The sequence below is a fragment of the Glossina fuscipes genome, unplaced genomic scaffold (genome assembly GCF_014805625.2).
Source record: "Glossina fuscipes isolate IAEA_lab_2018 unplaced genomic scaffold, Yale_Gfus_2 93015, whole genome shotgun sequence".
NCBI classification, from domain to species: domain Eukaryota; kingdom Metazoa; phylum Arthropoda; class Insecta; order Diptera; family Glossinidae; genus Glossina; species Glossina fuscipes.
The window spans coordinates 1-13,642 of NW_024005096.1; the positions used below are offsets into that span (position 1 = coordinate 1).

At 32.4% G+C, this 13,642-nt stretch overlaps 1 protein-coding gene across 1 annotated transcript; it reads right to left on the reverse strand.

The window, feature by feature from the left end:
- Positions 1–1,346: 1,346 nt before the first annotated feature.
- On the reverse strand, positions 1,347–11,768 carry LOC119644146 (bridging integrator 2-like; the record flags this gene model as incomplete). The annotated part of the gene is made up of 6 exons (XM_038043675.1): positions 1,347–2,236; positions 5,803–5,925; positions 6,024–6,105; positions 8,075–8,350; positions 8,431–8,621; positions 11,624–11,768. Coding segments are annotated over 6 exons (1,692 nt in total), but the record flags the coding sequence as incomplete, so codon positions are not given.
- Positions 11,769–13,642: the final 1,874 nt, after the last annotated feature.

Here is a 13,642-nt window from a genome sequence, read left to right on the forward strand (position 1 = left end):
GGCCAATTCTAAATAAAATCGATGGAGTCCTTCAAAAAAAAAAAAAAACTCAGGAAGACGAAAATTTTTGAATGACACTCTTACGGAACTAAAGATCATTTCTTGGTTTAACATTTCCACAACTTTCGTTTACTAAGGGATTGTATGCCAATATAATCATTTCTAGTAATAAATTTCATATATATTTGTAGTCAACTTCTGGCCTGGATTAATAATTTCTTTAACCGCATATATAAAACCTAATTTGATCGATCAGCCGAAGACCTAAGCGACATAGAGAAAATGATCTAAACTAACGTGATCTTCCATTTACTTTATTCTGGTGCAAAATAGTTTATATTCACGTTCTTTCATTTTTTTTTTTTTCTTTTAACCTGCCTTGCTGGACCCTCTCGAGACCTAAATGATATAGAGGCAATGGTTCTTCATCTTGAATCCTGCTTTCTCTACCGCCTCTCCCTTTCTTACTTGCGGTTCAGAAGAACTTAAGTTAAGCCTTGACAGATCGATTCAGAAAGTGATTCTGAGCATGTCTGTCCGTCTCTCCGCCTTGTTTTCTTATATTCAACTTATAGTCGGCAATTTTTTAGATATTTTGATGAAATTTGGTACATTGACATGTTGCGATCGAAGGGCGAAAGCTACTAAAAATGCGTAGGCGTTTTATTTGGAAAAGTCGTTATATGAACAACTTTAGGGTGGGTAGGATACAGATGTAGACATCGATGGCCATTATTTTAGCTATTGTTGTACATAAGAGATTTTCGTTCCCGGATCCGGAGGACACTTTGCAACTTTTCTTTTGGATGCGATTTTTTTTCTATATCGAAAGTGTTTACATTTGACTGACACGGCGTACAAAGCAAAATATATTCGGAAAAATTCTATTGAACGAGGGAAACCCCAATGAACGTTAAATCTGCCTGAGTAGTCTCAGGATAGTTGCGTCTCTTCTAATATGCAAGCACTTGGGAAGTGTTTTCTTCTTCTTTTTTTCTAATGAAGTTTTTTTTTGCTTTCGCTTTTGTGAAATTTTTTTGTAGCCCATGACTGTGATGCAAATTTCACTTTTGTTACAATCTTTTTACGGTTGATTGTTGCTCTACCCTAAAAAACTTTAAGTGATATTTCTTTTTTGGGAAGTTTCTCAACAGAAGGAAGAAGACAGGTGGGCTTATATGCTTTTCACTCACTCAGCGAATGATTTTTATTTCAAATTTTATATGAAAATTTCCACTAACCACTATACTGAAAAGTTGTTCTTTCTCTCTAAAGAGAATAGGACAAACAAGGAGAGAGACAGAAAAAGAGAGAGAGAGAGAGAGATTAAGAGAGATTTTTTTTTGATTTTAAGTATATTTCTATAATTTTTTACCTAATTGTTGCTGTTGTTTATTCGAATCATCTATGGTGGTGCTTGTCGTGGTAATGGCATTGGCATCTGTATCTTTATTGCCATTAGTGGTGGTGTTGTTATTGGTGATGGTAGTGGTGGTGGTAGTGGTGGTGGCGGTGGCGGTGGCGGTGCTAGTCATGTTGTTGTTGCTATTTGTGGTAGTAACTAAACAATTCTCGCCATTTGTTGTTTGTTTATTGCTATTACCGTTAAGATTGAGCTCGAATGATGAGATACTGCTAAGAGAAGCTGTTGTTCCTACAGACACTGTATTTGACGTTCCGGTTGAGACTTTTGATGTTGTTGCTGTTATTGTTGCTAATGTGGTTATTGTTGTTGTTGCCATCGTTGAATTAACATTACTCAGATTAAGGTCATTTTTGACTTTGTGCAATTTTGTACCATTAGATGGCGATTTCTCTTTAAGGGCAATTGTTGCGCTAAGTTCATTAATTGGGGCGGCATGATTGATGGTAGGAGAAGCGCTGACCGATGCAGCAACAATGTCTGCATCTTTTGATGCTTCCTTTGATATAGCAATTGTTCCTATTGTTGTTGATGATGAGATGACGTTTTGACTAAGCAACTTTTCGGGATCGTTTGTTGTTGCATTGTTGTCCCCTACATCGTTTTCTATTACGCTGTTGCCCAGAACCGTATCGGTTGCCAGCATTTTTGTACTTGGCGTACTTGTACGGCTGTGTATTACTGGTGACGATGAATCTGCTTTCGCTACCGCTATTTCTCCGGCAATGGGTTGCGTTGTATCCGGTGGTGGTGGTGTCGGGGAACCTTCATGATCAAGTCGTTGTCCTAATGCTGAAGAGCTCGGAGATGGTGCTAATGGTTTGTTTGTTTCGTTGTTTTCATTTAAATCATTTTTTGTTTTTGTTTTTTTTTTTTTTTTAATGATATTTTTATATGTTTTTATGTTCGTTGCCAGTCGATTGATTGGTTGCATGTTGTGAATGCGTTTATTTAATTTAATAATTTTATTGTGTATGTGTTGTTATTTATATGGATTTTTTTCGATTTTGTTAGATTTCATTCCACAAAATAAAACAAAAAAAAAAAAAAAAAAAAAAAAAATACAAACAAACGATTAACAAAAAATAAAAATAAAAAATGGGAGGAAAAATAATTTTTTGTTTTTGCTAGGATTCGATAGAAACGACAGAAAGAAAATTTATAACATGCACGCAGGCAAAAAAAAAAAAAAAAAAAACGGAAAAATTTGATTTTGTTCAAGCCAAACTAATTAAACGAAAACACTTTCAACAGAATTTATGTAAAAATATATTTGTTTTGCTTCAGGGTCAAACTTTTATGGCATTGAAAATTTAATAAAAAAAAAAAACAATAAATTCCTTTTTTCATTTAAAATTATTTACAGACTACTACTGTAGGCATTTATATAAAGTTTTATCTTTTCTATAATTAGTATGAATTTAGTTAATTACTTGAAAAGAAAAGTGCTGGTTACGGGAGTAAGTTGCCACAAGAAACCCTGGTAATTTATTTAATAAAATTTATCAAAGATTCACATTTTTCGTTTTTTTTTTTAAATGATTCTATGATTTTTACACTAATCACTTAAGGACTGAGGATGTATTCACGTTTGTAACACCTGGAGGGAAACTTCAATGACTGTATAAAGTATATTGATCCCCGATTAGTACCAAACTAAACATGTCTGTCCGAGTGTTCGTCTATGCAATGCCTAAGGTATACATTCCTCTGGTCACAAAAATACAAATAATGACTTGAAATCGGAAATCAGAAGTTTTTGCGCGCATGCTGGCATTGAAAGCGAGCCATATTAGTCAATAGTCATGTCTAGAACGTAACGTAAGCAGAGAACATCCCCGACTTGTCATCTTTTTCTTTTGCTCAGTACCCGGCCACAGACTACAACAGGCATACAATAAAAATTTCCATATATTTCCACATGTTTACTAGTAAAATGGGAAAGGTAAGCCCCACCCAGCTTATACCGTAAACTATCAAAATTTAGTTTTATTTCGAATATATCATTTTAGTACAGTCGAATATATTATTTCATGAAATGTCGAAATCATCGAATTTAACCGTTGTGTACATTGATAGTTCGTATTACGTTATCAATTTTCACTAATAGATGTCGCTGATCAAAGTGCATGCAAGCGCTTATTCATTTCTTTACTCGTCATAGTTGTAACCTGCTAAAGGATATTTTAAGACTGTGCAGATGCGCATAGCAATCATTTTCGGTATCGATATAAGCTTATCTGTCTATGCATATATATATATATATTTCAATCTACAGGTCGTAATTTTTGTGACATTTTGAAGTAATTCGATAGATTGATCTGATATTGTAATGAAAAATGATTCTGATGAATGAAAGTGGAACAAGTAAACGAAAAGCAAAGTAGAAAGCAAATTTCGTTCATTTACCCGAATTTTTCGGCGACCGAAATGTTAGAAGGTAAGTCGTTGATTAAATTTTCTTTTTCTTTCGATAGCGTATAAGTTTTGCAGATGTTGTGAGCCTCTTAACAAACGGTCCTCAGGGTCCAAATTGTTTAATGGACATGTACTCTACAGTTTGAAACACTCGTTATATGCAAAAAAAAAAAAAAAAAAAAAAACGACGCAATTTTCGAAAGTTTTCGGCAAAAATCGCTAAGCAAATAGTTGCATCTCAGCATATCAAGTTTTTCTGAAGATCTAATTTTTTTTTTTTTTTTTTAAGATCAAAGTTGATCTAGCATTGTGCTTTAATATGTAAATTTACTGCGATAAGTTTGAAGGAAGTAAGCATATTTTTTGGAACACTTTCCATATATCTTATGAAAAATAAGCTTTTACAGGGCAATAATTTTTATCTATAGTTATTGATATTTTATAGATAACACGGACGTTAATGAAAAACTATGCTAGGCGAAGTGGTATACATATATACAATATATATATATATATATATATATACATCTTCGCGTGTTTTTTAGAAAAGATTGTGGGCCGATAATAGTATTTACAGTAGAAAGACCGATAGATAGAGAAGGAAACCTGAGGATATCAAAACTAACCTAGAGGGTATCAAAATTAACCTTAATTTGTAATACTTAATACTCTTGTCTTGGATGGAATGGCCAAAACGATTTCAGAAATAATTAAAAATATTTTTGATTTTTTTAATATAAATTTTCGCGAAATGTTTTGTAAAAATTTTAAAATAAGGAGGCTACTAACGACGTGAAACAGCAATTAACAGTCTAACAATTTTTGGAAATGCCACTTTGAATAAGATTGGCTACCTAGTCACATTTCGCTGTGGATTGCCTTAAGGTATAACTCCAAGTGATTTTTCATAGTTTTACCAAAGAGGCGAACTACAAGTTTCTTTTTGAAAGTATACTTTGCCAGGGGCATGGTCCATGTTCCATGTAAAAATGTTAGCAACCTTTTCAAGGCGACACTACCGGTCTGACACTAAAGTATGGAAAAACTCTTAATTGAGATTTCATCAGAGTGTGAAAGAGTGATTGCATTTTCCTAATCGGGCCAAGAGACGCTCACAAAACACATCTTTATGTATAGGCATGTATGTGAATCTTTGATACTTACATTAGATGTTGTTATTAAATTTATAATTTTTTATTTTTTTTTATTTTCTTGTATTCGTATTACAAATACGATTTTCTTATATTCAAATGGAATGCAATTTTCGTTTACTTCGTCCTCTTCTTAAGTATGGATATGAGTTTTCCAAAACGAACTTTAAAATTGCCAAAAACTAAGAGGGAAAGGGGAATAAATAAAATTTATATATCAAAAAAACCAAAATAAAAAAAAAATAAATAAATAAATAAAAAGAAGTGAAAGGTAAACTATGAAGAAATAAAATAACAGAGCGAAGGACAAAACAAAATGATAATAATAAAAATAATAATAATAATAATAAATTATAAATATTTTTCATATAAAACGCAAATAATTTTTACATAACTTTCTTTACAATTCTACTAATTATTTAATTTACTAAAATTATTACAAATTATTGAAATTATTATGCAATATGACAAAAAAAAAGAAGATATTTTCATATGATTTTTTTTTTTTTTTACAGAGTTTTTGAGCAATTTTAAAATTGATTTAAGAAATTAAAAGAAAATGTAAGAGAAAAAAAAAAAAAATGGAAAACAAAATCAAATTTTTAATGTATTAACCAAAAAAAAAAAAAAACATTTTTTTAAATATTAAATTAAGTATACAAAAAAAAAAAAAAAGTGAAATAAACAAAGGGAAAAATTATTAAATTGAAAACTTTTATAAATAAAACGAACTTTAAGCAAATTTATCAAGAAATTTTGTTTGGGAGAACGTTAGCTTTAAGAAGAGATTATACTTTTCAATGTACTTACGATTGTTGCTGGTGCCATTGGCTGTTATTTGATTTTGGTATTGATTACTATTGGTAATGTTGGCATTATTCAATTGTTTTACTGGCGTTTGTATGGGACCTGTGGTTCCTTTGAGAACGTTCGCTAATCGTTTTAATAACAAAAAAAAAAAAATTGAAAAGAAATTTAGTTTAAAATTTAGTTTTAAATAAAACGAAGAAGAAATCCAAATATTCACTTACATGTTTGCTTTCTAAGCGTATTGGAGCCACGTTGTGATTCGGTAGCCAATTTATCGACAATGGCTTCTAATTCCGAGAATATCTTTTCGTATGAAAATGAGAAAGAGAAATATTTACCGATCAAATAAAAACTAAAAAATTGTAACGAGATAAAAAAATGACAGTCATTACAGGCCTGTGCATGGCGATTAATTATGCGAATATTTCAAGTCTTTACGGCTACGGACGAATTTGAAAGGCTTTCAAACCAAGTCAGATTCAATCTTTTCTGTATATTTGCGGATGTCGCCTCCTTAAAATACTTTCACTTTAAAACCCTCAAAGATCCATTTTTATATACCGTAGCATATATTTATATACCGCATAGAATCCCATAAACTATACATTTTATTTGTCTCTCGATTAGGCTAACATTAGGTTAGTGCAATCGATTAAGCTATTCTTGTCTCGCTATCTCGCTGTTACTATTACGATATCAAAATTTTGTCTGAAAGAACTTATTTGATTCCAAGTTGAAATAATGGTGTGGTAGTTTTGAATATCGCCCCGACATCTGTTCGTAGGATAGGTCACAATTAGTGAAACTACTGCTAAATTTCTTCCTCTTCTCTCTGTTGACAGAACACGCCTAGAGTTAACATAATTTCTTTTTTGTTTCTTTTTCTATACAGAAAGTGGATTAAAGTTACGGCGGGCTAAAAGTGAAAGGCCTGCTAAGATCAACTGCCTTAAAGATATTGTAGGACCCCGCTCAGTGTTTTTGAAATTAATGCAATATATACGATGCCATGTTTTATCTCCTCTTGCCGTCATCTTCTATTCAAAGGGAATTAAAGAAATCGACTTGAGCTCTTCAAATACAGATCATAAGCATGAAAATACGCGTATTTTTCTTTGCCGTCGATTTTAATGGTTTACTCCATTGACGCTAGGACCTTTTACGCTTCGGATTAAAGGGCTTTATCTATTCTTGCTTCTATGCTTTCTGTTACCATCCACCAACAGTAAATTTTAATTACTCCCCTTAATCATGTTTTCCAAAAATGATGGTGTTTTGTCGCATATCGTAACGTTTACTCAAAAAATCTATATTCATCGATATTCATATACTTTGACTTCAAGTTTAAAGAAAATATTATTGCATGATAGGATAGTTTTTAAAGTGTTTTTCCTGGTGACGGTCGTATATCTTCGAATTGTGCTGGACATTTTCTCTCTTTCGGCTAGGACTTAATCCGACAAACGCTCATTCGTTCATGAGCTAAATGAAAGCGACAACTTCCGCCCCACAGTTACTAAGAGAATCCTGCAACTTAGAGAGTCTAAGGCAAGCTGGAATGCGAGAACATTTGGGAAACCTTCGCTCTAGGCAAGGAGAGCCCTATATGCACCTGTAACTATTCAATATCTCTACGAGCAGGGCAACCACAATCAAACCGACACTATACGAAGGGCCTTATCAAGATGTCAAGAAGTCTGTCGACGTCACACTTTTTGAAATCTTGACCCAAGCTGCCCCTTAGTTCACACTATGCCTTGCATTCGGATTATCAATTCGTCATGAATTGCCCTCCAACGGGCAAATATCAACCCAGCAGTGCTAATCTAACTATAATTTCTCTGACGCCGTTAATCACTTGCAAAATTATGTGTAAATGTTGACTCTCGATGGTAGCTGATTGCTTTGTGGAAAAGTCTGCAATCAGACCACTCATCAAGTTGTCGCTGGCAGGTCCTTGTCACCAGAAGAGTGACCGGACCGTTAAACGAATATGATTAAGTAATAATGCGTACTGTACTTTCTTTACGTTACGCTACGTTAGATAAAATTTAAAACATGTTTGCCTGATTAATGTAAAAATGGTTTGATCCCTTAGTTTGTTATGTTTTATAAAACTTGACGTAGGCAGATTGTTTTTCCTAAGAATGCGTTTTGTTTTTTGAGAGCTTTATCTGAGCAATTTCTATCTAGATTTACAGGCTGTTGTTTTCTAATATCCATTACATTTTCTATCTTATCGTAAACGAGCATTAAACGAGCATTTACTTACTTTCGATGTTTCATTATGAAAAACTTGCTCTGTGGCAAAGAGAGTTTGCAAGTTAGTAACCAAAAATAATATTCTTGAGTCGTATAAAGCGGGCAACTCGTCATGCAATTCAGTATTCATTAATTCATAAGTGCGACGAGCTTCCTCCAATTGTTCGCGACCCTTTGTCAATTTGACATCATCTTTACGTTTATTGGCATTAGCCTGTAGATTTTGGAACGAATGACGTTGACCATCATAGTCAATCAGTTTACGATTACGTTTATCGACTTTTTTCTACAAAATAAAGGGAAAATTATTTTGAATTTTAAATGGCATAAATAAATCGTGAAATAAATTATTTCTGACAAAAATACCTTCATTTCTGGAAATTGTCCGGTATAGGTGTTCAATGGTATTAAAACTTGATCGGCTAGTTTGTGTGAAAAGTCTTGCCATAGCGACTCCGAGGCAGACACTTGAGCTTGTAAGGCATCGTAACCGGTCCATTGAGGTTCATAAATTTCGCAAACGGCCTCCATTAAGCTCTTAGAAGCAGCTTGAGCAGCTTTAAGAAACACAAAAGTTTTTTATTTAATTAAAATGTTGACAATAAGGAGTTTGCTTAGCCGGTATTAGAAAAGAAGAAAACTTATAAAGTAAAAAAACTTCTTCTTCAGTTTGTAGCTTCTTAATCAGTGCACCTACGCATGTCCGTCTGTCTGCTCAACTGGGTAGTATCTGTGGTAAACGCTGTCAATATCGTCTATAAAGAGTTTGCAAAAGAGTTTGAAAGTGGCCTAAGCTTTTCAAAGGACACGCCTACAACGCCAACACGCCTATACGGTAAAAACTTTTATTTTGATTGTAGAAAAAAAATCAGCCGCGACCACTTCCTATTATAGAGCTTGAAAATTTCGTTGTTTATTTTTTTAGGATAAGGGTGATGGGCATAATAGATTCGGTCCCGACCGAATTAAATTTTCTTATTTGTTTTTTTTTTTTTTAACAAAGAAAGCAATTATGTGCCCTTTCGACTTTCACTACTTCACTTTTCCAGGATGTGAAGATAAATTCGAGCAAAGACATCTACCATATCTGTTAACAAAACTCTGTAAACGGTTTAACAGAGCTTTGCTAAATATTTAAAATTACGATAAAGTTGGATTTGAAAGCGCACTCCGTCCATATTAAACTACGTAAAAACATTTTTGTCGACATCTCTATGAAAATGCCTTTTAAAAAAACTAAATAAATTCAAATTTTGCTTATGGTAATTATTTTTAACAATTTTTTGAAATTTGGTACGTTAGCGAAAAATGGCTATGGAATAAAACCCAAATTTGGGGCTCTAGTGCGGCCAAACTAAAAAATGTCACCTATATCCATCTATACCACGTGAATATATATAAATGTACCTGTCGAATGAGCAAAAATAGTTAAAACTTTTCTTTCGGGAACTATTTTTAACGATCTTTCGAAATATAGTATGTTAGCGAAAAATGGGTGTGAGTATAATATAGTATAGTATGGCATAGTACTAGTATGGTACAAGTATAATATAGTACTAGTACAGTATACACTAATATAATACACTCTAATATAGCACAATATATTCCAGTAAAAAATACACTATACTGTAGTACAATAAATTTCAATACAAAATACACTATACCGTAGTACACTATACTGTAGTATACTTCCCATACAAAATACTGCAGTATAGTGTATTAACTGCATTAGTGTATTAGTGTATTAAAATTATTGTATTGAAACTTATTGTGTATTTGGTATGGGAAATTATTGTACTCCAGTATAGTGTATTTTGTATGGGATATTATTGTACTACAGTATAGTATATTTTGTATTAGAGTATACTATATTAGTGTATACTGTACTAGTACTATACTATACTCGTACCATACTAGTACTATGCCATACTATACTATATTATACTCACAACCATTTTTCGCTAACATACGATACTTCAAAAGATCCTTAAAAATAGTTCCCGAAAGAAAAGTTTGAACTATTTTTGTTCATTCGACATGTACCTTTATATAGATTCACGTGATGTAGGTGAATATAGGTGTCATCTTCTAGTTTGGCCGCCGAAAATCTCAAATTTGCCCGTTATCCCATATCCATTTTTCGCTAATATACCAAATTTGAAAACATCGTTAAATTTAACTCCCATAGGCAGAATTTGAATTTGTTCGCTTTGTTTGAAAGGTATTTTCATATAGATTCATGAAATATCCACAAAAATATTTTGCTTTTTTCAATATGGACGCAGTAGGCTGTCAAATCCAACTATATCTCAATTGTAATTATTTAACAGAGCTCTGTTAAATAGTTAACAGAGTTTTGTTAACAGAAACGGTAGGTGTCTTTGCTAGTTAAATTCGAATTTATCTTCACACCCTTCACCACTTTTCTTATTTGCAAAAAGGAAAAAAGAAAAACTTATAAAAGGCTGCATACGATATTTAGAGAGAACTTCATAAGTGAATGTGTGATTTTATTGGCGTCGTCGCAAACTATTTTATCTCCAAAATATTTTGGCTTCATGTCGACGTGAGTTTAAACCATGACTTTAATTAATTTAAATCGGGTTTTGACGCCTGCAGAGTTCTAGACAATTTTATCTTCATTTTCGCTGCGAGCTTAAAAAACGAATTCAATGCACATCTGTAGTGAAACATTATTACATCCTAAAAAAAATTATATTCGTTTAAAGTGCAATGTTCTGAGAAGCAAAGGTGTGATGTGAGTCTAAGATCCGAAGGTGTCATTTCCAATAGCTTGGTGGATGTGTTCCTTATATGGTCCTATAAGCCCATCTTCTCCCAGTTTCAATCAAACTTAGTGTATATTAAGTTTGTGTGGATGTGTGGTACATCCAGGAGGACTTGAGACAGACAGAGGGGCTTAAGATAGATCCACCGATCGATGGAGAATATTTTCGGAATCGATCTAAGCTTGTCGGTCCGCCTGTCCGTTGGATATCTGTCAACATAAAACTCGAAATTTTCGAGATATTTCAATGAAATTTGACACTTTGAGGTGCTTTGATCTAAGAACGAACGCTTTTGAAAATGATTCGGATCGGTCCACTTCTTCGACCACTCCCCCTATAAACACCTGACTTTGAAAAGTTTTCAAACGGAAAATAATTGCAATATTGTAAAGGTGCAGACGTGCAAAAATGGATACGATGATTGGACCACTGCTAAACAAATATCGTTCCTTCGACTCGACATAACCGATGTTCTCAGAAAGATAGGAAAAAGTTATAGAAAATTATGGGAAATTTTTCTATTTGATATATATATTGAATTAATTTTTCCTAATAAATGACTTTTTTAAGTTAAAGGATGATCAAAATACATGCAGGCACCTAATAAATAATCAACTATTACCACTTTTCCCACAACCGAATCGATAATCTGTTCTTCGCCGGTAATTGCGAATGCATTTTCCTAATGTTATTTTAGTTTACAAAAAAAAAAAAAAAAAAAAAGGAAAAACGATTTATATACAAAGAAGAAAGGGGAAAGAATTACATACCTCGTATACATCTAATGTAATTATTGAATTCTTTTTGTAATCTATTGGCATTTTGTTGTTGACGATTGAAATTGTTCAAGTGATCATCAAATATTTCATCTGCTGTTCTATCAACTTTACCCAAATTTTGTAAAAGCTGCAAAGAAAATGAAAATCAACAAAGATACAACAAAGATCAAATAATAATCAATACCAAAAAGTAAATAAATGCGAAAAAAAAGAATAATTAATCAGTTCATCATAAAAAATACATAATAGAAATATTCAAGAAAATATTCAATAACTAACTGGGAGACGATTATTTTTCATGTTTTTTTTTATATATAAAAATAAAAAAAATTAAAGCTAAAATATCAAAAAAAATTTATCTTACAATAAATCCTGACAATCATCATAATGATGTTTTGGCACACAAATCTAAACAAAAGCTACAGCAAACAGACAACAAAATAACGACATTTTTATGCATTTGTTACACTTGTTGTGTACGATTTTTTGCTGCTGTGTATTTCTCTGCTTATGTTTTCTTCTTCTTCGTCTTCTTCTTTTTTTTTTGATATTTTTGCTTAAATAAAAAAGCGGAGATGAAAAAAACATATATATAACAGAAAAAAAAAAAATTTCAATTTCCATTTGAGAAGAAGAAAATAACCCAACAACGTTGTTGACTGAATTTTTCTTGTAGCTGTGAAAAAAATCGCAGACAATAGCAGATTGAAAGAGAGACAACAGATATACTATATGTGTACACTTGTGTACTGTATGTGTATAAATGTATATAGTATATCTATCTATCTATATGTCTGTCTTTGAATTTGCTTTGCTATTGTCTGAGTTTTTTTTTTTTTTTTTTCTATTTTTATTGTATCACTGGGCCATTTATACGGAAATTTTCATTTAGTTGGCATTTTTTCGAGAAATTTTTTTTAGTTTAATCTTCTGCATTAAAAATGGAAATAAAATGCCGTTTTATGGCATTTCGAAGATAATCTCTGCAAAGTAAACTAATAGAAAAATAGATTCTCAAGAGGATCTTTCTCTCTCTCTCTAAAGAAATGATTTTGAACAATCAATAACCCACCGTACCATACCATGCCAAGGGTTAATGGTCTGAAAATGTTTAAAAAAAAAGAGAGAAAAACTATATTGAAGAATGTTTTTTGTACTCGGGATAATTTCAGTGATTTTGTCAAATGTTTTTTTATTCATTCATTTATTTGAAATCCTTGGCATTTACGTGATGTTCAAAGGCATTAATTGGGCAAAATATGATCAATGAATACCAATGAATGGTTCCGATTTTCACCTTAGCATATGACGCAATGTAAAGAAGGAAAAAATTGAATTTTATTAATTAATGCAATGGTTGCATTGATGATCGTCGATCATTTATTTATATCAATTAACTTTTTATGACGAGTATATACGTCATTATTCGTTCATCCGTTCTTGCCGGATTTCCTTACAAAAATTTCATCATGATGAATGTGTCTTTGCCATCATAATAATGCAAGTTAGAAAATATTTTTGTCATTTTGTCAAATCATGTCATCTGTGTTTGACGAGTATGTGTCGTTATCGTTAAAAAGGTCGACACAGTATTTTTCCACTTTCTTCTATTGATTCAACTTCTCAGATATCATTTTTACGTGCTTTCTTTCCCATTCCCGAAAACAGAAAGATAAGCTAACTCTTAAGGGTTTGAAGGCCATTTTACTGAAATTACGATTAATTTAGTGATTTCGTGTACGATTTTTGCGAATCTATGAAAATTATTAATAAAGTAGCCCTTTAGTGTAAACATTTTACTGCGTGGAAGGGACAACTCTTGGTTGGTTTCACGTAAAAATCAAAAAGCGACAATTGGTAAAGACGTAACTCTTATTGACTGGACACACAAGTCCACTACCCTGCATACTGCCTATCTTTTTTGCACTTTCCCCGTATGGTCTCTTCTGACTATCACCTTGTTACACGCATAGGAGGAGTCATCCCCTGAGTGATTGGTCGTCATATTAA